The sequence below is a fragment of the Ranitomeya variabilis genome, chromosome 3 (assembly GCF_051348905.1).
Source record: "Ranitomeya variabilis isolate aRanVar5 chromosome 3, aRanVar5.hap1, whole genome shotgun sequence".
Lineage (NCBI taxonomy): Eukaryota > Metazoa > Chordata > Amphibia > Anura > Dendrobatidae > Ranitomeya > Ranitomeya variabilis.
In genome coordinates this window covers 256,256,857-256,283,065 of record NC_135234.1, presented here as the reverse complement: position 1 = coordinate 256,283,065, position 26,209 = coordinate 256,256,857, and the positions used below count along the sequence as shown (strand labels likewise).

The window sequence follows — 26,209 nt, the reverse complement described above, 5'->3', positions numbered from 1 at the left end:
GCCCAATCTAGCGGCAACATGCTTGTGGTCAAGTTCAAAGACAAAAGGGACGTCTTTTTCTTGACCACAATCCATGGTCCCGGCACCACGGCCACCACCGTTCGAGGTACCCCAGCACAGGTCCACAAACCGGACTGTGCCCTGGGGTACAACAAACACATGGGGGGAGTTGATCTTTCTGATCAAGTCCTCCAGCCCTATAGTGCCATGCGGAAAACGAAGGTGTGGTATAAAAAACTGGCTGTGCACATCGTACAAATGGCACTATATAACGCATACGTGCTATCACGATGTGCAGGCCAGACCAACAACACCTTCCTTCAGTTCCAGGAGGTGGTGATAAAGGCCCTGATGTTTGGAGGCGAGGAAGGAGCGGGCCCCAGCACCACTGGAACTCAAGGTTCCCGTGTGGTACCAGGGCAACATTTTCCCTGTGAGGGGAGAGCAAAAAAAAGGTGCCAGGCGTGCTATAAAAGGGGGATAAGAAGGGAAACTCGTTTCCAATGTGAAACGTGTCCCGACAAACCTGGACTGTGTTTGAATGAATGCTTCAGAATTCATCACACGTCCGTGGACTAGCCACATCCTGATATTCCACTACAGAACTCACCCACACCAGGCTGATATACACAACACCACACACACACACCAACCTGACGTACACTACACCACACACCAACCTGACGTACACTACACCACACACCCCAACCTGACATAGTGTACGTCAGGTTGGTGTGTATGGCGTAGTGTACGTCAGGTTGGTGTGGTATAGTGTACGTCAGGTTGGTGTGTGTGTATGGTGTACGCTACACCACACACACCAACCTGACGTACACTACACCACACACCAACCTGACGTACACTACACCACACACCCCAACCTGACGTAGTGTACGTCAGGTTGGTGTGTATGGCGTAGTGTACGTCAGGTTGGTGTGGTATAGTGTACGTCAGGTTGGTGTGTGTGTATGGTGTACGCTACACCACACACACCAACCTGACGTACACTACACCACACACCAACCTGACGTACACTACACCACACACCCCAACCTGACGTAGTGTACGTCAGGTTGGTGTGTATGGCGTAGTGTACGTCAGGTTGGTGTGGTATAGTGTACGTCAGGTTGGTGTGTGTGTATGGTGTACGCTACACCACACACACCAACCTGACGTACACTACACCACACACCAACCTGACGTACACTACACCACACACCCCAACCTGACATAGTGTACGTCAGGTTGGTGTGTATGGCGTAGTGTACGTCAGGTTGGTGTGTGGTGTGGTATAGTGTACGTCAGGTTGGTGTGTGTGTATGGTGTACACTACACCACACACACCAACCTGACGTACACTACACCACACATCAACCTGACGTACACTACACCACACACCCCAACCTGACGTAGTGTACGTCAGGTTGGTGTGTATGGCGTAGTGTACGTCAGGTTGGTGTGTGGTGTGGTATAGTGTACGTCAGGTTGGTGTGTGTGTATGGTGTACACTACACCACACACACCAACCTGACGTACACTACACCACACATCAACCTGACGTACACTACACCACACACCCCAACCTGACGTATTGTACGTCAGGTTGGTGTGTATGGCGTAGTGTACGTCAGGTTGGTGTGTGGTGTGGTATAGTGTACGTCAGGTTGGTGTGTGTGTATGGTGTACACTACACCACACACACCAACCTGACGTACACTACACCACACATCAACCTGACGTACACTACACCACACACCCCAACCTGACGTAGTGTACGTCAGGTTGGTGTGTATGGCGTAGTGTACGTCAGGTTGGTGTGTGGTGTGGTATAGTGTACGTCAGGTTGGTGTGTGTGTATGGTGTACACTACACCACACACACCAACCTGACATACACTACACCACACACCAACCTGACGTACACTACACCACACACCCCAACCTGACGAAGTGTGTCAGGTGGGTGTGTATGGCGTGTACGTCAGGTTGGTGTGTAGTTTGGTATAGTGTATGTCAGGTTGGTGTGTGTGGTGAATACTACACCACACACACCAACCTGACATACACTACATACCTTCCACACGCAACATGGTGTCCGCTAATGATTGGAGCTAATTTTCCATTCAAAAAGTGAAATGGCGCTCCTTCCCTTCCGAGCCTTGCCGTGCGCCCAAACAGTGGTTTACCCCCACATGCGAGGTATCGGTGTACTCAGGAGAAATTGGCCAACAAATTTTAGCATCCATTTTATCCTGATGCCCATGTAAAAATGAAAAAAATTGAGGCTAAAATAAAAATTTTGTGAAAAAAAAGTACTTTTTCATTCTTATGGATCAATTTGTGAAACACCTTGGGGTTCAAAGTGCTCAATATGCAGCTAGATAACTTCCTTGGGTGGTCTAGTTTCCAAAATGGGGTCACATGTGGGGGAGCTCCAATGTTTAGGCACACAGGGGCTCTCCAAACGCGACATGGTGTCCGCTAAAGATTGGAGCTAATTTTCCATTCAAAAAGTGAAATGGCGCTCCTTCCCTTCCGAGCCTTGCCGTGCGCCCAAACAGTGGTTTACCCTCACATGCGAGGTATCGGTGTACTCAGGAGAAATTGGCCAACAAATTTTAGCATCCATTTTATCCTGATGCCCATGTAAAAATGAAAAAAATTGAGGCTAAAATAAAATTTTTGTGAAAAAAAGTACTTTTTCATTCTTATGGATCAATTTGTGAAGTACCTTGGGGTTCAAAGTGCTCAATATGTAGCTAGATAACTTCCTTGGGTGGTCTAGTTTCCAAAATGGGGTCACATGTGGGGGAGCTCCAATGTTTAGGCACACGGGCTCTCCAAACGCGACATGGTGTCCGCTAAAGATTGGAGCTAATTTTCCATTCAAAAAGTGAAATGGCGCTCCTTCCCTTCCGAGCCTTGCCGTGCGCCCAAACAGTGGTTTACCCCCACATGCGAGGTATCGGTATACTCAGGAGAAATTGCCCAACAAATTTTAGCATCCATTTTATCCTGATGCCCATGTAAAAATGAAAAAAATTGAGGCTAAAATAAAATTTTTGTGAAAAAAAAGTACTTTTTCATTCTTATGGATCAATTTGTGAAGCACCTTGGGGTTCAAAGTGCTCAATATGCAGCTAGATAACTTCCTTGGGTGGTCTAGTTTCCAAAATGGGGTCACATGTGGGGGAGCTCCAATGTTTAGGCACACAGGGGCTCTCCAAACGCGACATGGTGTCCGCTAAAGATTGGAGCTAATTTTCCATTCAAAAAGTGAAATGGCGCTCCTTCCCTTCCGAGCCTTGCCGTGCTCCCAAACAGTGGTTTACCCCCACATGCGAGGTATCGGTGTACTCAGGAGAAATTGGCCAACATATTTTAGCATCCATTTTATCCTGATGCCCATGTAAAAATGAAAAAAATTGAGGCTAAAATAAAATTTTTGTGAAAAAAAAGTACTTTTTCATTCTTATGGATCAATTTGTGAAGCACCTTGGGGTTCAAAGTGCTCAATATGCAGCTAGATAACTTCCTTGGGTGGTCTAGTTTCCAAAATGGGGTCACATGTGGGGGAGCTCCAATGTTTAGGCACACAGGGGCTCTCCAAACGCGACATGGTGTCCGCTAAAGATTGGAGCTAATTTTCCATTCAAAAAGTCAAATGGCGCTCCTTCCCTTCCGAGCCTTGCCGTGCGCCCAAACAGTGGTTTACCCCCACATGCGAGGTATCGGTGTACTCAGGAGAAATTGCCCAACAAATTTTAGCATCCATTTTATCCTGATGCCCATGTAAAAATGAAAAAAATTGAGGCTAAAATAAAATTTTTGTGAAAAAAAGTACTTTTTCATTCTTATGGATCAATTTGTGAAGCACCTTGGGGTTCAAAGTGCTCAATATCCATCTAGATAACTTCCTTGGGTGGTCTAGTTTCCAAAATGGGGTCACTTGTGGGGGAGCTCCAATGTTTAGGCACACAGGGGCTCTCCAAACGCGACATGGTGTCCGCTAAAGATTGGAGCTAATTTTCCATTCAAAAAGTCAAATGGCGCTCCTTCCCTTCCGAGCCCTGCCGTGCCCCCAAACAGTGGTTCCCCCCCACATATGAGGATTCAGCGTACTCAGGACAAATTGGCCAACAACTTTTGGGTTCCAGTTTCTCCTTTTACCCTTGGGAAAATAAAAAAAATGTTGCTAAAAGATCATTTTTGTGACTAAAAAGTTAAATGTTCATTTTTTCCTTCCATGTTGCTTCTGTTGCTGTGAAACAACTGAAGGGTTAATAAACTACTTGAATGTGGTTTTGAGCACCTTGAGGGGTGCAGTTTTTAGAATGGTGTCACTTTTGGGTATTTTCAGCCATATAGAACCCTCAAAGTGACTTCAAATGTGAGGTGGTCCCTAAAAAAATGGTTTTGTAAATTTTGTTGTAAAAATGAGAAATCGTTGGTCAAATTTTAACCCTTATAACTTCCTAGCAAAAAAAAATTTTGTTTCCAAAATTGTGCTGATATAAAGTAGACATGTGGGAAATGTTATTTATTAACTATTTTGTGTCACATAACTCTCTGGTTTAACAGAATAAAAATTCAAAATGTGAAAATTGCGAAATTTTCAAAATTTTCGCCAAATTTGCATTTTTTTCACAAATAAACGCAAAAATTATCGACCTAAATTTACCACTAACATGAAGCCCAATATGTCACGAAAAAACAATCTCAGAATCGCTAGGATCCGTTGAAGCGTTCCTGAGTTATTACCTCATAAAGGGACACTGGTCAGAATTTCAAAAAACGGCAAGGTCATTAAGGCCAAAATAGGCTGGGTCATGAAGGGGTTAAAGAAGTTGTCCACCACAATAATTTTTTTTTTTTCTTCTTAAATCTTGCTATTATGTGCCACTGAAAACATCCACTGTGTTTATTTTAGCAATATTACCTTTTATCATGCTGTAGCAGCACATCTTCAGTGCTGGATCCAGCTCTCATGGGGTCACTCGACAACTTCCTTCCTCCTGAGTTATTGTTCTTTAATACTACAAGTTCCATGATGCATTGCACTGGCCACTAAGCCTGAACCTACCACACCCACTCCAAAACACACCCAAACCCCTCCCTCCTCCCCCCCCCCCATCTTCAAAAAGATTTGTGATGTCATTTCTGTCCAACCTCCTCTTTTACATGTGTCCAACCCACACTCCATTACACACAGATAGATAGATAGATATGGGATAGATAGATACATACAGATATATCTATGTCTATTTCCATAGCTATGTTCATATCCATGTTTCTAAACCCCTTCACCCCAGGAGCTTTTTTCGTTTATCGCTCCCCTTCTTTCCAGAGCCATAATTTTTCCGTCAATATGGCCATGTGAGGGCTTATCTTTTGCGGGACAAGTTCTACTTTTGAACGACACCATTGGTTTTACCATGTCGTGTAACAGAAAATGTGAAAAAAATTCAAAGTGCAATGAAATTGCAAAAACAGTGCAATCCCACACTTGTTTTTTGCTTGGCTTTTTTGCTAGGTTCACTAAATGCTAAGGCTGTGTGCACACGTTGCGGATTTGATTGCAGATCCACAGCGTTTTTTGCCGCACGGAATTGCATCAAATCCGCAGTGTAGTGCACAACCAATGTAAGTCTATGGGAGCCACAGACTTGTTGTGCACATGCTGCGGAAAAAGCCGCACCGAAATGCAACTTTTTTTTTCCGCAGCATGCCACTTCTTTTGTGCCGAACTGCAGTGTTTCTGCACCCTTAGACTTTCATTGAGTCAGGCACATCAACAGCAAAACCGCAGATGTAAAATAGATCTGCAGTTTTGCTGCGGATGTGGGTCCGAGAAACGCTGTAGTTCGGGAGGAGGGAAGTGTGTGGGTGGTGACTGTGTGCGTGTATGTGTGTGCGGGTGGCGTCTGCGGGCTGTTCGGGTGTGTGCAGGACTGTTCAGGTGTGTGCGGGCGGGGTCTGCGGGCTGTTCGGATGAGTGTGGCGCTGTTCGGGTGTGTGCGGGGCTGTCGGTGTGTGCGGGGGGGTCTTTTGGGGTGTGTGTGCAGGCATCATCCGATGGGACTACAAGTACGCAGCATCCAATCTGCAGCTAATTCGGATGTAATCCGGACAGTTGACACGCACCCTACACTATCCATACATCTATCAATAGATATATCTATAGATAGATATATGAATAGATAGATGTATGCATCTATAGCTCTATCTATATGTAGAGCTGTCTATCCATTTCATCTATCATCTATCTGTCTATTTGTGTGTGTAGTTGTGTGGGTTGGACAAATGTAAAAGAGGAGGTTGGACAATAATGACATCACAAATCTTTTTTTTTTTTGTTCAGTAATACATCTTTATTTAGCTTTCAAAAACGCATCAAAACCACGCAAAAAATGCACCAAAAACGCATCAAAAATGCATCAAAACTGCATCAAAACCACACCAAAAACAGCATCAAAACCGCACAAAAAACCGCATCAAAACCGCGCAAAAAACGTGAAAAAACGCATCAAAAACGCAGCTGCGTTTTCTGCAAGGAGATGCAGATTTTGGGCAGAAAATTCTGCACCCAAATCTGCAACGTGTGCACACAGCATAAAACTTACCTACCATTATGATTCTCTAACTGATTACAAGTTCATAGACACCAAACATGTCTAGGTTATTTTTTATCTAAGTGGTGAAAAAAAATTCCGAACTTTGCAAAAAAAATAAATAATTGCGCCATTTTCCTATACGCGTAGCGTCTATATTTTCTGAGATATCGGGTCGGGTGAGGGCTAATTTTTTGCGTGCCGAGCGAACGTTTTTAATAATACCACTTTTGTGCAGATACGTTCTTTTGATCGCCATTATTGCATTTTAATGCAATGTCGCGGCGACCCAAAAAACATAATTTTGGCTTTTGATTTTTTTTTTCTCGCTACGCCGTTTAGCGATCATGTACTTTTTTTTGTTGTATTGAAAACAGCTGACATGTTGCGGCTTTGAAGTGGGCTCACTGCCGAAGCCCACATCAAAGCAGGGGATACTGCCAGCTGACATACTATTCCGTCAGCTGGCAGAAAGGGGTTAATGAACAATGTTTCAGTTTAAAAAAAAATGAAAAAAAAAAATGGCGTGGGCTCCCACGCAATTTTCTGCACCAGAGGGGGAAAGCCGGGGGACAATATTTGTAGCCTGGGAAGGGGGTAATACCCATGGCCCCTCTGAGGCTATGAATATCAGCCCGCAGCTGTCTTTGTAGCCTTTACTGGCTATTAAAATAGGGGGACCCCCCCAAAAAAAAAAATGACGTGGGGTCCCCCTATATTTTATAACCAGAAAGTCTACGCAGACAGCTGCGGGCTGATATTCATAGCCTAGAGAGGGGCCATGGATATAGCCCCCCATGGCTACAAATACCAGCCCACAGCCGCCCCAGACATTAAGCCGGGTTGTATCGGAGAGGCGTCAATAAGACGTCCTTCCATTATTAATCCTAGAGTAGGGAAAGAGTTAAAAAAATGTATATGTGTGTGTGTATATGTATGTGTGTGTGTGTGTGTATATATATATATATATATATATATATATAGATATAGATATAGAGATAGAGATAGAGAGAGATATATATATATATATATATATATATATATATATATATATATATATATATATATATATATATATATATATATATATATATATATATATATCTATATCTATATATCTCCAGGAAAAAGTTTTAATATTCTTAATTTAGCCATACTTGCCATACTCGATCGCCTGCAAAAAAAATACAAAATAATAAACCGTATACTACCTGTCCTCCGTAGTCCAATTAATAACAAGTGTCCCACGATGATCTCCCCTATAGAACAGTGACATCGGGTGATGTCACTGCTCTATAGGACCTTCAGTGACACACTGACAGGAGACAGTGGCTCCTGCAGTGTATAACTGAGGTTACCTCAGTTCAGGGTCTCGCTTTATGGCATTTGCTGCGTGGGAACTTTCTCACACAGCAGTGCCAGAAGTGAGACTAGGGACGATTTTCTCACAGGGGTGTAGGAATACATTGTGGGGAATACATTGTGGAAGGATACCTTCCATCATTGTATTCCTGGAGCCCCTGGAGAGCGGTCGCATCAGCTGATGCTGCTGCTCTCCACGGGAGATCGTCGAGGATCACTCGTTTTAATTGGATTTCTGCAGATCAGGGAGTATAGTGTTTGTTATTTTAATATTTTTTACAGGTGACACTGGCTTCGGGGAACAAAGTGACAAGTGATGGTGAGTATGTACTCTGTTATATGTACTGTATGTCTATATATATGTTGTATGTATGCACTGTATGTATGTACTGTATGTGGCATGGTGCATGTCGCATGTTGCATGTCGCATGGTACATGTCATATGTCGCATGGTGCATATCACATGGCGCATAGTGCATGTCGCATGATGTATGGTGCATGTTGCATGGTGTATGTTCTGTATGTGTGTGTATGTGTTAGGGTAAGGGATAGGGTTAGGGTTGGTGCTAAAGTTAGGGTTAGGGTTGGGGCTAAAGTTAGGGTTAGGGCTAAAGTTAGGGTTACGATTGGGGCTAAACTTAGGGTTAGAGTTGGGATTAGGGTTAGGGTTGGGATTAGGGTTTGGGTTAGGGTTGGTATTAGGCCGGGGTCACACTAGACCGTAATACGGACGAGTGCTATGCGATAAAAAATCGCATAGCACTCGGCCCAATGTTAATCTATGGTGCAGCTCCCATCATCCGATATTTTCTCCACCGTATTTCGGATCCGAGGGAACTCGCAGCAGGCTGCGATTGTCAGCGTATCTCGGCCGAGACTCACCAATGAAAGTCTATGGGTGCGCGAAAAAATCGGATTACACACGGACCATGCGTGTGCATTGGGAGAAATACGCAGCGGTGTTCTATAGAAAAGCCGGTAATTCAATTGCCGGCTTTGCATTTCTCCTTCACAAACCCGACAGGATATGAGACATGGTTTACATACAGTAAACCATCTCATATCCCCATTTTTTTTGCATATTCCACACTACTAATGTTAGTAGTGTGTATGTGCAAAATTTGGCCGCTGTAGCTGCTCAAATAAAGGGTTAAATGGCGGAAAAAATTGGCGTGGGCTCCCGCGCAATTTTCTCCGCCAGAATGGTAAAGCCAGTGACTGAGGGCAGATATTAATAGCCAGGAGAGGGTCCATGGTTATTGGCCCCCCCGTGGCTAAAAACATCTGCCCCCAGCCACCCCAGAAAAGGCACATCTGGAAGATGCGCCTATTCTGGCACTTGGCCACTCTCTTCCCACTCCCTGTAGCGGTGGGATATGGGGTAATGAAGGGTTAATGCCACCTTGCTATTGGAAGGTGACATTAAGCCAGATTAATAATGGAGAGGCGTCAATTATGTCACCTATCCATTATTAATCCAATTGTTTGAAAGGGTTAAAAAACACACACACGCGATTTAAAAGTATTTTAATGAAATAAACACAGCGGTTGTTTTAATATTTTATTGCTCTCTCATTCCATTTTCAGACCCTCGCTTGGCAAAACAATAAACACACAAGATACATACCCTCTCTGATGAACTGTCACGTCCCACGAAGTAATCCATCTGAAGGGGTTAACTAATATTACAGGCAGAGCTGCGATAAACCACTCGCTCGTGCCTGTAATCCCCGGGTGCTGAAAGGAAAGCAGTGATCTATACTTACATTCAGTCGCGGTGATGCGCCCCTGCTGGATGTTCTCATGAACTGCAGCCTGGGAACTTTTTCCCACGCTCCAGGTCATATGAGGACATCCACCAGGGGGCGCATCACCGCGACTGAAGGAAATGTAGGTCAATGACCTACATTTCATTCATTCGCCGGGGATTACAGGCACGGAGCACAGCTGCATTAGCAGGGCTCCTGCCTGTAATATTAGTTAACCCCTTCAGATGGATTACATCGTGGGACGAGACGGTTCACCAGAAGGTATGTATCTTGTGCGTTTATTATTTTTCCAAGCGAGGGTGGTCCTGATGGATTGAGAGAACAATAAATTATTACAACAACCGCTGTGTTTATTTCATTAAACTACTTTTAAATCATGTGTGTGTGTTTTTTAACCCTTTCCAACAATTGGATTAATAATGGATAGGTGTCATAATTGACGCCTCTCCATTATTAACCTGGCTTAATGTCACCTTCCAATAGCAAGGTGGCATTAACCCTTCATTACCCCATATCCCACCGCTACAGGGAGTGGGAAGAGAGTGGCCAAGTGCCAGAATAGGCGCATCTTCCAGATGTGCCTTTTCTGGGGTGGCTGGGGGCAGATGTTTTTAGCCACGGGGGGGCCAATAACCATGGACCCTCTCCTGGCTATTAATATCTGCCCTCAGTCACTGGCTTTACCATTCTGGCGGAGAAAATTGCGCGGGAGCCCACGCCAATTTTTTCCGCCATTTAACCCTTTATTTCAGCAGCTACAGCGCTGAAATTTTGCACATACACACTACTAACATTAGTAGTGTGGAATATGCAAAAAAATGGGGATATGAGATGGTTTACTGCATGTAAACCATGTCTCATATCCTGTCGGGTTTGTGCAGGAGAAATGAAAAGCCGGCAATTGAATTACCGGCTGTTCACAGATATCGCGCTGAATGAAATATAAATACAGAATATATATATATGTGTCTCAATGACATATATATATATATATATATATATATATATATATATATATATATATATATATATATATATATATATATATATATATATATATATATATATATATATATACTGTATATATGTTTTCCCGAACATTTGAGCACATAAATCCATTAGATGTCGGTTTTGCAAGCTTGCGAGAAAATCTCGGCATACGGATGCCATACGGATGTCACACGGATCATTTGATGCGAGGAAATCGCATCCTCGCACTGCACACGGATCACTGTTTTTGAAACATTTGTGCGATTCTCGGCCGTGAAAAACGGACCGTTTTTTTATACGTTAAGTGTGTCCCCGGCCTTAGGGTTAAGGTTGGCATTAGGGTTACGTTTGGGATTAGGGTTAGGTTTGGGATTAGGGTTAAGGTTAGGGTTAGGTTTGAGGTTTGGGTTGAGATTATGATTAGGGGTGTGTTGGGCTTAGGAATTTGATTAGGGTTAGGGGTGTTTTGGCATTAGGGTTGTGATTAGGGTTATGCCATAACCCTAATCACAACCCTAACGCCAAAACACCCCTAACCCTAATCCCAACCCTAACCATAACCGTTATGGTTAAGGTTGGGATTATGGTTAGGGGTGTTTTGGGGCTAGGGTATTGATTAGAGTTATGGATTGGGTTTGGATTAGCATTAGGGGTGTGTTGAGGTTATGGTTGGAGTTAGAATTGGCGGGTTTCTACTGTTTATGTACTTCAGGGGGTCTCCAAACGCGACAGCCAATTTTGCGTTCAAAAAGTCAATTGGTGCTCCCTCCCTTCTGAGCTCGTGCGCCCAAACAGTGGATTACCCCCATATATGGGGTATCAGCGTACTCAGGACTGATTGGACAACAACTTTTGGGGTCCAGTTTCTCCTGTTACCCTTGCGAGAATAAAAAAAAATTGGGGGCTAAAAAATCTTTTTTGTGGGGAAAAAATGATTTTTTATATTCATGGCTCTGCGTCAAACTTCTTTGAAGCACTTGGGCGTTCAAAGTGCTCACCACATATCTAGATAAGTTCCTTGGGGGGTCCAGTTTCCAAAATATGGTCACTTGTGGGGGGTTTCTACTGTTTAGGTACATCAGGGGCTCTGAAAATGCAACATGACACCCGCAGACCATTCCATCAAAGTCTGCATTTTAAAACGTCACTATTTCCCTTCCGAGCCCTGATGTGTGCCCAAACAGTGGTCCCCCCCCCCCCACATATGGGGTATCAGCGTACTCAGAACAAATTGGACAACAAATTTTGGGGTCCAATTTCTCCTGTTACCCTTGAAAAAATAAAAAATTGGGGGATAAAAAAAATCATTTTTGTGGAAAAAAAAATATATATATATATTTTCACGACTCTGCATTATATAAACTTCTGTGAAGCACTTGGGCGTTCAAAGTGCTCACCACACATCTAAATAAGATCCTTGGGGGTCTAGTTTCCAAAATGGGGTCACTTGTGGGGGGTTTCTACTGTTTAGGTACATCAGGAGCTCTGCAAATGCAACATGACGCCCGCAGACCATTCCATCTAAGTCTGCATTTTAAAACGTCACTACTTCCCTTCCGAGCCCCGATGTGTGCCTAAACAGTGGTCTCCCCCAAATATGAGGTATCAGCGTACTCAGGACAAACTGGACAACAAATTTTGGGGTCCAATTTATTCTGTTACCCTTGAGAAAATAAAAAATTGCGAGCTAAAAAATCATTTTTGAGGGAAAAAAAAGATTTTTTATTTTCACGGCTCTACGTTATAAATTTCTGTGAAGCAAGTGGGGGTTCAAAGTGCGCACCACACATCTAGATAAGTTCCTTAATGGGTTTAGTTTCCAAAATGGAGTCACTTGTAGGGGGTTTCCACTGTTTAGTCACATCAGGGGCTCTCCAAACGCGACATGGCGTCTGATCTCAATTCCAGCCAATTCTGCATTGAAAAAGTCAAACGGAACTCCTTCTCTTCAAAGCTCTGCCATGCGCCCAAACTGTGGTTTACCCCCACATATAGGGTATCGGCGTACTCAGGACAAATTGCACAATAACTTTTTGGGTCTAATTTCTCTTTTTACCCTTGTGAAAATAAAGATTTGGGAGATTTGGAGACGAAAAGATCATTTTTGTAGAAAAAATGTGATTTTTTTATTTTCAAGGCTCTACATTATAAACTTCTGTGACGCACCTGGGGGTTTAAAGTGCTCACCACACATCTACACGAGTTCCATAAAGGATCTAGTTTCCAAAATGGGGTCACTTGTGGGGGTTTCCACTGTTTAGGCACATCAGGGGCTCTCCAAACGCGACATGGCGTCCGTACTCAATTCCAGCCAATTCTGCATTGAAAAAGTCAACCGGTGCTCCTTCTCTTCCAAGCCCTGCCGTGCGCCTAAACAGTGGTTTACCCCCACATATGGGGTATCAGCGGATTCGGGAGAAATTGCACAACAAATTTTGTGGTTCATTTTTCTTTTTACTCTTGATAAAATAAAAACATTGTTTCTGAAGTAAAATGTTTGCAAAAAAAAAGTTAAATGTTCATTTTTTCCTTCCACATTGTTTCAGTTGATGTGAAGCACGTCAAGGGTTAATAAACTTGTTGAATGTGGTTTTGAGTACCTTGAGGGGTGTGAGTTTGGGTATTTTCTGTCATGTACACCCCTCAAAGTGACTTTAAATGTGAGATGGTCCCTAAAAAAATGGTTTTGTAAATTTTGTTGAGAAATCGCCGGTCAACTTTTAACCCTTATAACTTCCTAACAAACAAAAAAAATGTGTTTCCAAAATTGTGCTGATGTAAAGTAGACAAGTGGGAAATGTTATTTATTAACTATTTTGTGTGACATATCTCTCTGATTTAAGGGCATAAAAATTCAAAGTTTGAAAATTGCAAAATTATAAAAATTTTCGCCATATTTCCATTTTTTTTCATAAATAATCACAAGTAATATCGAGTAATATCGAAGAAGTGTTACCACTAACATGAAGTACAATATGTCACGAAAAAACATTCTCAGAATCAGCTGGATCCGTTAAAGTGTTCCAGAGTTATAACCTCATAAAGTGACAGTGGTCAGAATTGTAAAAATTGGCTGTGTCATTAAGTACCAAATTGGCTCTGTCACTAAGGGGTTAGTCATACATACTGTACATACAGGGACACTTCTGTGCACCCTGAGCAAGCACTGTCTAACATCAGATCAATATTCCATAAAACCATTATACAGTTATATGAAAAAGTTTGGGCACCCCTTTTAATCTTAAGCTTAATGTTTTATAAAAATTGTTTTTTTTTGCAACAGCTATTTCAGTTTCATATATCTAATAACTGTTGGACACAGTAATGTTTCTGCCTTGAAATGAGGTTTATTGTACTAACAGAAAATGTGCAATCTGCATTCAAGCAAAATTTGACAGGTGCATAAGTATGGGCACCCTTATCATTTTCTTGTTTTAAATACTCCTACTTACTTTTTACTGACTTACTAAAGCACTTTTTTTTGGTTTTGTAACCTCATTGAGCTTTGAACTTCATAGCCAGGTGTATGCAATCATGAGAAAAGCTACTTAAAGTGGCCACTTGCAAGTTGTTCTCCTGTTTGAATCTCCTCTGAAGAGTGGCATCTTGGGCTCCTCAAAACAACTGTCAAATGATCTGAAAACAAAGATTATTCAACATGGTTGTTCAGGGGAAGGATACAAAAAGCTGTCTAAGAGATTTAACCTGTCAATTTCCACTGTGAGGAACATAGTAAGGAAATGGAAGAACACAGGTACAGTTCTTGTTAAGGCCAGAATTGGCAGGCCAAGAAAAACATCAGAAAGGCAGAGAAGAATGGTGAGATCAGTCAAGGACAATCCTCAGACCACCTCCAGAGAGCTGCAGCATCAACTTGCAGATGGTGTCACTGTGCATCGGTCAACTATACAACGCACTTTGCACAAGGAGAAGCTGTATGGGAGAGTGATGCGAAAAAGCCGTTTCTGCAAGCACACCACAAACAGAGTCGGCTGAGGTATGCAAAAGTACATTTGGAGAAGACAATTTCTTTTTTGGAAGAAGGTCCTGTGGACTGATGAAACCAAGATTGAGTTGTTTGGTCATACAAAAAGACGTTATGCATGGCGGCAAAAAACCACAGCATTCCAAGAAAAACACTTGCTACCCACAGTAAAATTTGGTGGAGGTTCCATCATACTTTGGGGCTGTGTGGCCAATGCCGGCACCGGGAATCTTGTTAAAGTTGAGGGACGCATGAATTCCTCTCAGTATCAGCAGATTCTTGACAATAATGTTCATGAATCAGTGACAAAGTTGAAGTTACGCAGGGGATGGATCTTTCAGCAAGACAATGATCCAAAACACCGCTCCAAATCAACTCAGGCATTCATGCAGAGGAAAAATTACACTGTTCTGGAATGGCCATCCCAGTCCCCAGACCTGAATATCATTGAACATCTGTGGGATCATTTGAAGAGGGCAGACCATGCTCGGCGACCATCAAACTTAACTGAACTGGAATTGTTTTGTAAAGAGGAATGGTCAAAAATACCTTCATCCAGGATCCAGGGACTCATTAAAAGCTACAGGAAGCGACTAGAGGCTGTTATTTTTGCAAAAGGAGGATCTACTAAATATTAATGTCACTTTTCTGGTGAGGTGCCCATACTTATGCACCTGTCAAATTTTGTTTGAATGCAGATTGCACATTTTGTGTACAATAAACCTAATTTCAAGGCAGAAACATTACTGTGTCCAACAGTTATTAGATATATGAAACTGAAATAGCTGTTGCAAAAAAAACAATTTTTAGAAAACTTTAAGCTTAAGATTAATAGGGGTGCCCAAACTTTTTCATATAACTGTAATTCTAAAGAAAAGATCCAGAACAGTGACATTCCAGCATAAATATGCTTATACAAAAATAATACATCAATCTTATAGACAATATAGGTGACCATATATTTAGGTGTAAATGCTAAGTATATGAAAAAATGTGCATGATATTGAGCAAGCTGAAAATATATGATCATATTAAAGTGAAAACACTGAATCTAATAAAATATGAGTGCCAGTATAGAGCATACGAAAACAGTGTATACATAAATTAAGTTAGATAGAGCCCAATACATTGACATGTAAAAGTTTGTGCACCCCTGGTCAAAATTACTTAAAGACCAGTTAAGCAAGTTGAAGATGAAATGATCTCTAAAAGGGATATATATATATATATATATATATATATATATATATATATATATATATATATATATATATATATATATATATATATATATTAGCTGAAGAGCACGGCGTTGCCTGGGCATAGTAAATATCTGTGGTTAGTTATAGCACCTCACTTCTCTTATTTTCCCATCACGCCTCTCATTTTCCCCATCACATCTTTTATTTTCCCCCTCACATCTCTCATTTTCTCCCTCACTCCTCTCATTCCCCCCTAACACTTGTCATTTCGACCTCACATCTGTTATTTTCCGATCACTCCACTATTTTCCCTCACTCCTCTCATTTTGCACTCGCACCTTTTCATTTTCACCTCACACCTCTCATTTTCACCTCAGTATATACATGTTTGTCATCTCCCTTATATATAGTATACACCTGTATGTCATCTCCTGTATATAGTATATACCTGTATGTCCTCTCCCCTGTATATAGTATATACCTGCTGTGTGTCATCTCCCCTGTATATAGTATGTACCTGTATGTCATCTCCTCCTATATATAGTATATACCTGTATGTAATCTCCTCCTGTATATAGTATATACCTGTGTGTTATCTCACCTATATATAGTATATATCTGTGTGTCATCTCCTCCTGTATATAGTATATACCTGTATGTCATCTCCTCCTATACATAGCATATACCTGTATGTCATCTCCTGTATATACTATATACCTGTAGGTAATCTGCTCCTGTTTATAGTATATACCTGTATGTCATCTCCCCTGTATGTAGTATATACCAGTGTGTCATCTCCCCTGTATATAGTATATATGTGTGTGTCATCTCCTCCTGTATATAGTATATACCTGTGTGTCATCTCCCCTGTAAATAGTATATATCTGTATGTCATCTCCTCCTGTATTAGACCTCGTTCACACGTTATTTGGTCAGTATTTTTACCTCAGTATTTGTAAGCTAAATTGGCAGCCTGATAAATCCCCAGCCAACAGTAAGCCCACCCCCTGGCAGTATATATTAGCTCACACATACACATAATAGACTGGTCATGTGACTGACAGCTGCCGGATTCCTATATGGTACATTTGTTGCTCTTGTAGTTTGTCTGCTTATTAATCAGATTTTTATTTTTGAAGGATAATACCAGACTTGTGTGTTTTAGGGCGAGTTTCGTGTGTCAAGTTGTGTGTGTTGAGTTGCGTGTGGCGACATGCATGTAGCGACTTTTGTGAGATGATTTTTGTGTGGCGACATGCGTGTAGCAACTTTTTGTGTGTCGAGTTGCATGTGACAGGTTAGTGTAGCAAGTTGTGTGCAAGTTTTGCGCATGGCGAGTTTTGCGCATGGCGAGTTTTGCGCATGGCGAGTTTTGCGCGTGGCGAGTTTTATGTGTGGTGCCTTTTGAGTATGTGCAAGTTTTGTGTGAGGCAACTTTTGCATGTGTTGCAAGTTTTGTGCATGTGGCAATTTTTCCGCGTGTGCAAGTTTTGCGTGTGGCGAGTTTTCCATGAGGTGAGTTTTGCACGTGTGGCGAGTTTTGCATGTGGAGAGTTTTGCGCGTGGCGAGTTTTGAGCGGCGACTTTTGTGTTTCGACTTTTATGTGGCGAGGTTGGTGTATGTGTGGTGAAATGTGCGCTGAGGGTGGTATATGTGTTTGAGCATGTGGTAGTGTGTGGCGCATTTTGTGTGTGTGTTCATATCCCCGTGGTGGTGTGGTGATTATCCCATGTCGGGGCCCCACCTTAGCAACTGTACAGTATATACTCTTTGGCGCCATCGCTCTCATTCTTTAAGTCCCCCTTGTTCACATCTGGCTGCTGTTAATTTGCCTCCAACACTTTTCCTTTCACTTTTTCCCCATTATGTAGATAGGGGCAAAATTGTTTGGTGAATTGGAAAGCGCGGGGTTAAAATTTCACCTCACAACATAGCCTATGACGCTCTCTGGGTCCAGACGTGTGACTGTGCAAAATTTTGTGGCTGTAGCTGCGACGGTTCAGATGCCAATCCCGGACATACACACATACATACATACATACATACATACACACATTCAGCTTTATATATTAGAGATATATATATATATATATATATATATATATATATATATATATATATATATATATATATATATATATATATATATATATATATACACACACACACACACACACACACACACACACACACACACACACACACACACACACACACACACACACACACACACACACACACACACACACACACACACACATATATTAATGCTGCAGTATTCAATATAGCAAACCCGTAATATGGTCAAACAGCTTGATCATGGGGATGCTACCTGTTCTCCATACTGACCGCCCTCACATTCTTCTTAACGAATGGTCTGCATGCTACCCCTTCTCTATACCGAGCCCGATTGCTACTCCATTCTCCATACTGAGCTCCCCTATTCTACCCATTCTCCATACCGAATCCCCAACATTATCTTATACCGAGCTCCATACAAATATAAGGGGAAAACTGCATTTACAGCAGCATGCACTGGAGCAGTCTGAACTATGCCGAGTGAAGCCACTGCCACCTATCAGTTTCCAGAGCCTGGAACTCTGGGAGATTTTGATATGACATCACTGGAAGTCGGGGGATGCTCATCCAGAGACCATGTGACTAGGAGAGCAGCTCAGGTTACAGAATTACTTGAGAAAGCTACATATTTAGTAAAGTGCTTATCTATGCCAGCTACTTCACAAGAAGGGGACTTGCTAAAGTAGTGGCCAACCCCTTTAACAACCCTTTCGGAATAGTCCCAGGGTAATCGGAAAATAAATACTTATCTTCTGGACTGGCAACATTTTTACCTGCTGAGCATTATTGTCTGTTGGTACCAACATTCGGCTGGGGAGTCATGTGACCACTGCAGCCAGTCAGCGGTCGCTATTTGGCTACAGCCTTCTCATATTGTCAGAGTGGAAGAAACAGTGTAGATGAGTGGCTCTGGTCCGCCATTACAAGGCATCTTCCACTACTGCCCTGTTAGGCCTACTAAATACTGATTGTTTACATTTTATAATTAATCGCGTTGTTATAATTTAATTAGAGGTGTTCTTTTTTTGTCTTTACAGAGAGTCTGTGCTTGCCTATGGTTCTGTCCACATTCAGCCATTTCTCTCTTTTCCATATGGCTGCAAATATGTATGTTTTATGGACCTTTTCATCCAGTATTGTTTCTATCCTGGGCCCGGAGCAGTTTTTGGCACTGTACATGTCAGCAGGTAAGCATATGAGGCATCATACATGAAAATAAGTTCAGAATGGATGGAGGTGTTGCAACCAAAATACTTTTTTAGTATATGTGAGGGAACAACTAACATTTTATGTATGAGAGTATGTACTGTGTTGTGATTGTTGGCTATTATTTTTTGTGTACAATTATTATTTTTGATCTCAGACTGTTTTATGCGATCTAACACAGACATCAGTGTACCCCGATGAGGCGCCGTCAGTGCTCCCTGCCCCAGACCCAGCTATTGTCATTGTCGGGCGTATGGATGGGACCGCTGCTGAGGCCTAGAAAGTCTAGTCCGCTCTGCGGTGTGCAGGAGGCTGTTTTTCACAAAAGGAACTATAGTTGTCCACTACTTGGACAACCCCTTCTCATACCCCGCTCTTGGCCCCAATAAAGAGCTTATACTCCCTTCCCATGTGGGCGCTGTCCTGCACTTGTGGACCCGGGGCTCTCCGGCGGTTGTTATGGCACACACCCAGGAAGTGAGGGTTGTGGCTGCTGTTAGACTTCCTCTTCATCTTCACTTCGTCAGAAGGCCGAGACCGTGACGCCAGCGCTGACTGGGCGTGTGTCATAACAACCGCACGAGAGCCCCAGGAGAGCGAGTGCTGGCCCAGGAGGTGAGTATAGGCTTTATTATTTTATTGGGGCCAAACATTTACATCAAGAAGGCGTTGTCCTAGTAGTGGACAGCCCCTTTAATTTCAGCATGTATCACATTTTTTCCTTGTTTTATTTATTGTTGAAAATAAAAATAACTGGACCATTAGAAATGTCTAAAACACATGGATTTTCAATGCTGTGCTAGGATTTCCATCAGGTAGGAGACGCGCAGGAGTGGTATTTGGTGCTCAAATAAAAAATCAGTATTGGCACTAAAAACGGTTCAAAGCTCATCAGATAGAGAAAATGAGACTGATAAATAAAATGCAGAGTTAAAAAACTGTGTAAATTATAACACCATGTATAAAATTATGAGACATGCCTTAAGATATATACTGGGGGCAGGAATTACGAGTCGGACTAAAGGTCCTAATGAATGAATTAGATCAAGCTATGAATGTGTATAGTTGCCTACGGCTTATAGTAATGGCAGAAGATACCAGATTCATGTAATAATGAAAGCATGTATACAGAAGGGGACCGGCGGGTACATATGCGCTGGCATACTCCCGGTCACAGCCAGACTGGCGGGCGCAGCCTCCCTCCATACACTAGATGGGGTGCCGAGTGACTACAGACTTATCAATTAATCGGTTTTTGTATTAGTTAGTGTTATTGCTTCTCACTAAATTGTTTTTTTTGTTTTTTTTTTAATTTTCCAATATTTACATACTTTTGGAATGCAGACTTTTCAGTACAATTTTTTTTCAAATGCATTTGAACTGGCTGTATGGTCTATTTCTTAGCTATTTTTTATAATGATTGCTGAAATATTGGAGAAAACTGCTCATGCCCCCAGGTTTACAGGGGTGGTCCAGGCTTGGGACTAAAGTCTGCAGTCACCTTATATGTGCCTGCTTCATCGCGACAGCATGTGACTAGACGCATGTGGTTCTCTCCATAAGTGTACTGCGAGAAGCTCGACACGTCTGCTCAGCAAGTATGCAAAAGGCGTGCGTGCGGTCACATGACCGGTAGCTCGCAGTGGCAATACTGGGTACGCCTGCGACGTAGAGGGACCGCAGACTCTTATCTCGGGCCTGGACAACCCCTTTGAAGTCTGTCATAGGGCAGATGTACCATGGAGACACGCTGTGAATATACACCATGGATGAAAGTACTAAACTGATGGCCGTAAGGGCAAATTCCTTAGTGTTTGTCAAGTAAGACATTTTATCCATTCCAATAATATCTAGTGTTATCTTGGTGAAGTAAATGCCGGTGGGATTATTTATTGCAGCGTTGCATTCATTTTCTGTCTCGTAGGAGTTGTTTCTACGCTGGCAAGCTATGTGTGTAAAGCAGCCACCGGACGCTTTGGCCCATCCCTTGGTGCTGTAGGTATTTCGCCATGGTTTTTCTGCACCGTTTAATGTTGATGAAGCAGTAATGTTTTCAGAGAAATTGAAGGAGCAGTTGATTTTTATTTATTTTTTCTCACATTATACCCCGTCCTTTTCTGCGGCAGCGGCTAAGGGAGATCTCTTTATACTCAAACTCTCCGTTATTCAGTTACAGAGCTCTATATCCCCTCATCAGCTAAGAGGTAAAAGGGTTGTCCTCCTGATAGTTTTATTTGTGTCCTTGGTGTGGTTGGTGGTCCCGACAGCTCCGCTTCTGGCCCTGTGCTTAACAACAATGGACATGGCGGATGGATGAGTCTCCTCGCGCTAAAGGCATTCAGTTGGGCAGTCATTTCCTGCATGTTGCGGGCGAAGCATCGGTTCAGGAGCGGCAGGGGATTGCTCCGGGATTGTATCTTGCTGTTTAGCGTTGTGTTTTTTTTATTTCCATTCGAACCATTTTTTTTTTTTTTTTTAAATCACCATCCTCTTCTTCCAAGAGCTGTAATTTTTCTATTTTTCCAACAACATAGCCATATGAAAGCTTGTGTTTGTGGGACAAATTGTAATTTTGAGTGCCACCATTCATTTTACTATACAATGTACTGAAAAATAGGGAACATTTAAAAAATATGCAATTTTGACATTATTTGTTTTGTTTCTATTTATGGCATTCATTGTATCGTAGAATTGACAGGTCAGCACGATCACAGCAATTCCAAAGGTGCATAGATGGATTTAAAAGGAATCTCTGAGCAGCTTGGTGCTGTATAATCTGGAAGCAGAATAATAGAGTTCAAGAAAGCCTGATTCCAGCGATGTATCACTTACTAGCCTGCTTGTTGTAGTTTTGATAGAATCTGATATATCTGATGTAGATGTAGCAGAGCTAAGACGCCTGGCCGGTGTATAACCCCTGACTGACAGCTCCCTGTGCACACTGTGCATGGTCAGCAAGCGGCCAGGCAGTGGTGGGGGCAGGGTTACAATATTAGCTGCACTGGGCCACACATGACAGAGTCCTCTAGTTATAATCTCCTGCTGATGAAACACTGATTGTATTGAAACTACAGCACACAGCCTAATAAGTGACACATCCCTGGAATCAGGCTCTTGTGCCATATATTATGCTGCTGTCATAAAAAAATAGCAAAACCCTGCTGACAGATTCACTGTAAGTGGTGGTTTTTTGTTGTTTTTTTTTATAAAAAAAAAGGAACCCTGAAATGCATAGTAACTACAGTGGACATAAAAAATTACACACCTGTTTAAAATGCCCATTTTTTGTCATGTAAAAAATCCTAAAAGGAATCATTTCAGAATTCTGTCCACCTTTAATGTCACCTGTACTCTGTACAAAACCACTGAGAAGCAAACTGAAATCATTTTGAGGTGGAAAATAAACAGAAGAAAACTAAAATAATGTGATTGCATAAGTGTGAACACCCTCTAATAATTGCAGATGTGGTTGTGTTCAGAACTAGCCAATCACATTTAAAAGGAGTTGTCCGCCACTGGGACAACCCCTTCTTGATCTAAAGTTTTGGCCTCGATAAAATAAAAAGGCTTGTACTCTCCTCCCGTGCCGGTGCTGTTCCCGAAGTGTCGGCACCCGCGATCCTGGGGCTCTTGTGCGGTTGTTGTGACAAGTGACCCTGACGCCCAATCAGTGCTAGCGTTATTGTCTCCGCCTTCTGACGTTTTGAACATGAAGGGGAAGTCGGGGCTGCAACTGATTTCTGACTTTCTTTTTATGTTCAAAACGTTTCAAGGCAGAGACAATTATGCCAGCACTGATTGGGTACCGGGGTCACTTGTCACAACAACCGCACAAGAGCCCCGCGGCAGCCAGTGCCGACACTGCTGGAACAGCGGCGTCATCGGAGGGGAGTATAAGCTTTTTAATTTTATTGGGGCAAAATATCAAGAAAGGGGTTGTCCTAGTAGTTGACAACCCCTTTAAACTCATAGTAAATAGTCAGTACTCAGCTGCCATCATTTAAAGGGATTCTGAATAACCCCATATAAAGTTTAGCTGTTAAGATATGATTTTCCTGACGTTTTCTTAGTTGCTATTTACAGCAAAAGCCATGGACCTTAAACCGCTTACAACACATCAAAGGGTTGAAAATGAACTCAACTCAATGTTTAAACTTATCCGTCAAGAGAAGGGTACAATAGATACCATGCAACGTGAAGATTGTTATCAGGAAGTGGCTTAAATTTTGCACAACAGTGACACTGCTTATAATTAGTTATCTCTCAAAATTGATGAAAAGACAAGATCAAAATTGGTCAACAGGCCTATAGCAACATTAAAGGAGATGATGGAATTTCTGGCATGTACTAGTTGTGTACTGCATGTGACAACAATCTGTCATATTCTTCATACAGTGGGTGAAATAAGAATTGAAGTATTACACAGCTTAATTTATGGACATCTGTGGTTTGATTTCTTTGACTGTGTGGATTGGATTTGTTGTTACCGAAATCTGATGAGAATTTCATGTCAATTGCACCTTTAGAAATATATTTACTTTAAAAATTTGTGACACATTCAATACTTTTTTCGCTTGCGGTATGCCTGGCCCATGGATTGAGGTGTGAAGACTTACAAAAAACATCCAGCTATGTTAAACCAAAACGTACATAAAATCTGTCAAAAGCATGTGTGAAAATGTTTGATTAGACAAAGGTTGTACTTTTTGGCCATAATTCCAAAAGGTATGCTTGGCTCAAAGCTAACGTTGCACAACCCCAAGAGAACACCGTACCCTCAGTGAAACATGGTGGAGGCAGCTTTGTTTTGGGGCTGTTTTCCAGCAGATGAATCTGAGGCTTTAGTCGTGTTAGAGGAAATTACAAACAGTACCAAATGTCAGTCAATTTTGCACTAAATCTTCAGGCCTCTGCTAAGAAGATGAAGAGGCATTTCACTTTTCAGCAAAATGATCCAAGCATCCCTCTAAATAAAGAAAAAAAAGGCTTTGCTAATAGAATATCAGGGTTTTGGTCAGACCCAGCCAGTACCCAGACCCAATTCAAATTTAAAATCCGTGGGTGACCTGAAGAAGGCGCTCTGAAAGGAAGAGTGGAAGGATTGCCAATTATAGATGTGCCATGCTGATAGACTCCTAGCCAAAAAGACTGAATGCTGTCATAAACTCAAAACGTACTTCAACAAGGAATTATAGAGTCTGCATGTTTATGCAACCATACTACGGTATTTAAGTTCATCTTTCTTTTTTCACCCACAAAGATTTCAGTTTGATTCTCAAAGGATTTGTGCAGATTATTTGTGACATTTAAAGGTGGAAAAGGTTCTAAAGTGGTTCTTCTTGGTGTGATTTTTTTTTTCTGTGACAAAAGCCTGAAATTTTTAAAGGGAACCTGTCATCAGGATTGTGCACAGTAACCTACAGACAGTGTCAGGTCGGCGCAGTTAATCTAATTAAAATGATACCTTGGTTGATGAAATCTTTCTTGTGGTTGTTTAATCTTTGTTTTCAGTTTTGAGGGTATGTGCACACGTTGCGGATTTCTTGCAGAAATTTCCTGAAGAAAACCGGAAATTTTCTGCAAGAAATCCGCATTTTTTTTTTTGCGGTTTTTTTTCCGTTTTTTTCGCGGTTTTTTAGCATTCTGCAAGCGTAATTAGCTTGCAGAATGCTAAAGTTTTCCAAGCGATCTGTAGCATCGCTTGGAAAACTGACTGACAAGTTAGTCACACTTGTCAAACATACTGTTTGACAAGTGTGACCAACTTTTTACTATAGATGCAGCTTATGCCGCATCTATAGTAAAAGATAGAATGTTTAAAAATAATAAAAAAAATAAAAAAATGCTTATACTCACCCAGACATCTCCTCACCGGCGTCCGTTCCTCTTCCTATAGCTGGTCTGTGCGCACAGGACCTTCCGTGACGTCACGGTCACGTGAGCGGTCACATGACCGCTCACGACCAATCACAGGACAGTGACGTCATTGGCAAGGTCCTTCAGCGTACATCAGCTACAGGAACCGAAGCGACAGCATGCAGTGGAGGCGGGAAGACATCGAGGGTGAGTATAGGACTATTTTTTATTTTAATTCTTATTTTTTGACCACTTATATGGTGCCCAGTGCGTGGAGGAGAGTCTCCTCTCCTCCACCCTGGGTACCAACCGCACATAATCTGCTTACTTCCCGCATGGTGTGCACAGCCCCGTGCGGGAAGTAAGCAGATCAATGGACCCCTAGGTGTGCGGAATCCCCTGCAATTCCGCATTTTAATGAACATGTTGCTTTTTTTTCCGCGATGCGATTTTTTCGCGGAAAAAAAGGCTACATTTGCACAAAAAATGCGGAATACACTTAAAATAATAGGAGGCATATGTAAGCGTTTTTTTCGCGTTTTTATCACGTTTTTATAGCGAAAAAACGCGAAAAAAACGCGAAAAATACTTAACGTGTTGCACATGGCCTGAGTTAATGATATGCTCCTGTTGCGGGGCGGCCTGTAGTGCTCAGATTAGGTATTCATAAGTATGGCTTCTGACAGGTCACTGACCCCTCACTGACCTGCCCCCTATTTTACATAATCTGCACTCTGATATAGAGCTCTTTCTCTTCTGAGCTTTGTAGTGTGCCTAAAAAGTTCAGTTTTTGACCACATATGGGGTATTGCCATAGTCAGAAGACATTGCATAGCAAATGTTATGGTCCGTTTTCTCCTATTAGCCCTTTTGATAATTAAAAACTTGGGACAAAACAAAGTTTTAGTAAAAAAAAAAAAATATAACTTTTCATTTTCACAGCCCAATGTTACACAGTGCTGTAAAATAGCTGTGTGTTTAAAATGCTCACTATACCCTTAGAGGAATTCTTCAAGAGGTGTATTTTCCAAAATGGGGTCACTTATGGGGGGTTTCTGTTGTTTTGGTACCCTGGCAGCTCTCCATTTGAGACAAGGCATCTGCAATCTATTGTAGACAATTTTGCACTCTAGAAATATGGGAATTGTT

The 26,209-nt window shown here is 42.0% G+C and overlaps 1 protein-coding gene and 1 long non-coding RNA gene across 6 annotated transcripts in view; both read left to right on the top strand.

The window, feature by feature from the left end:
* The window catches only part of LOC143815803 (uncharacterized), a 397,662-nt gene that overhangs the window by 309,050 nt on the left and 62,403 nt on the right, over positions 1–26,209 (top strand). The gene's annotated exons all lie outside the window — the stretch shown is intronic.
* The window catches only part of PARL (presenilin associated rhomboid like), an 85,092-nt gene that overhangs the window by 53,981 nt on the left and 4,902 nt on the right, over positions 1–26,209 (top strand). For all 5 annotated transcript variants that reach the window (XM_077295412.1, XM_077295417.1, XM_077295416.1 and 2 more), the window contains 2 exons: positions 19,036–19,185; positions 21,129–21,199. In XM_077295412.1, coding sequence (XP_077151527.1) covers positions 19,036–19,185; positions 21,129–21,199 — 221 coding nt within the window. The remainder of the gene's footprint in view (positions 1–19,035; positions 19,186–21,128; positions 21,200–26,209) is intronic.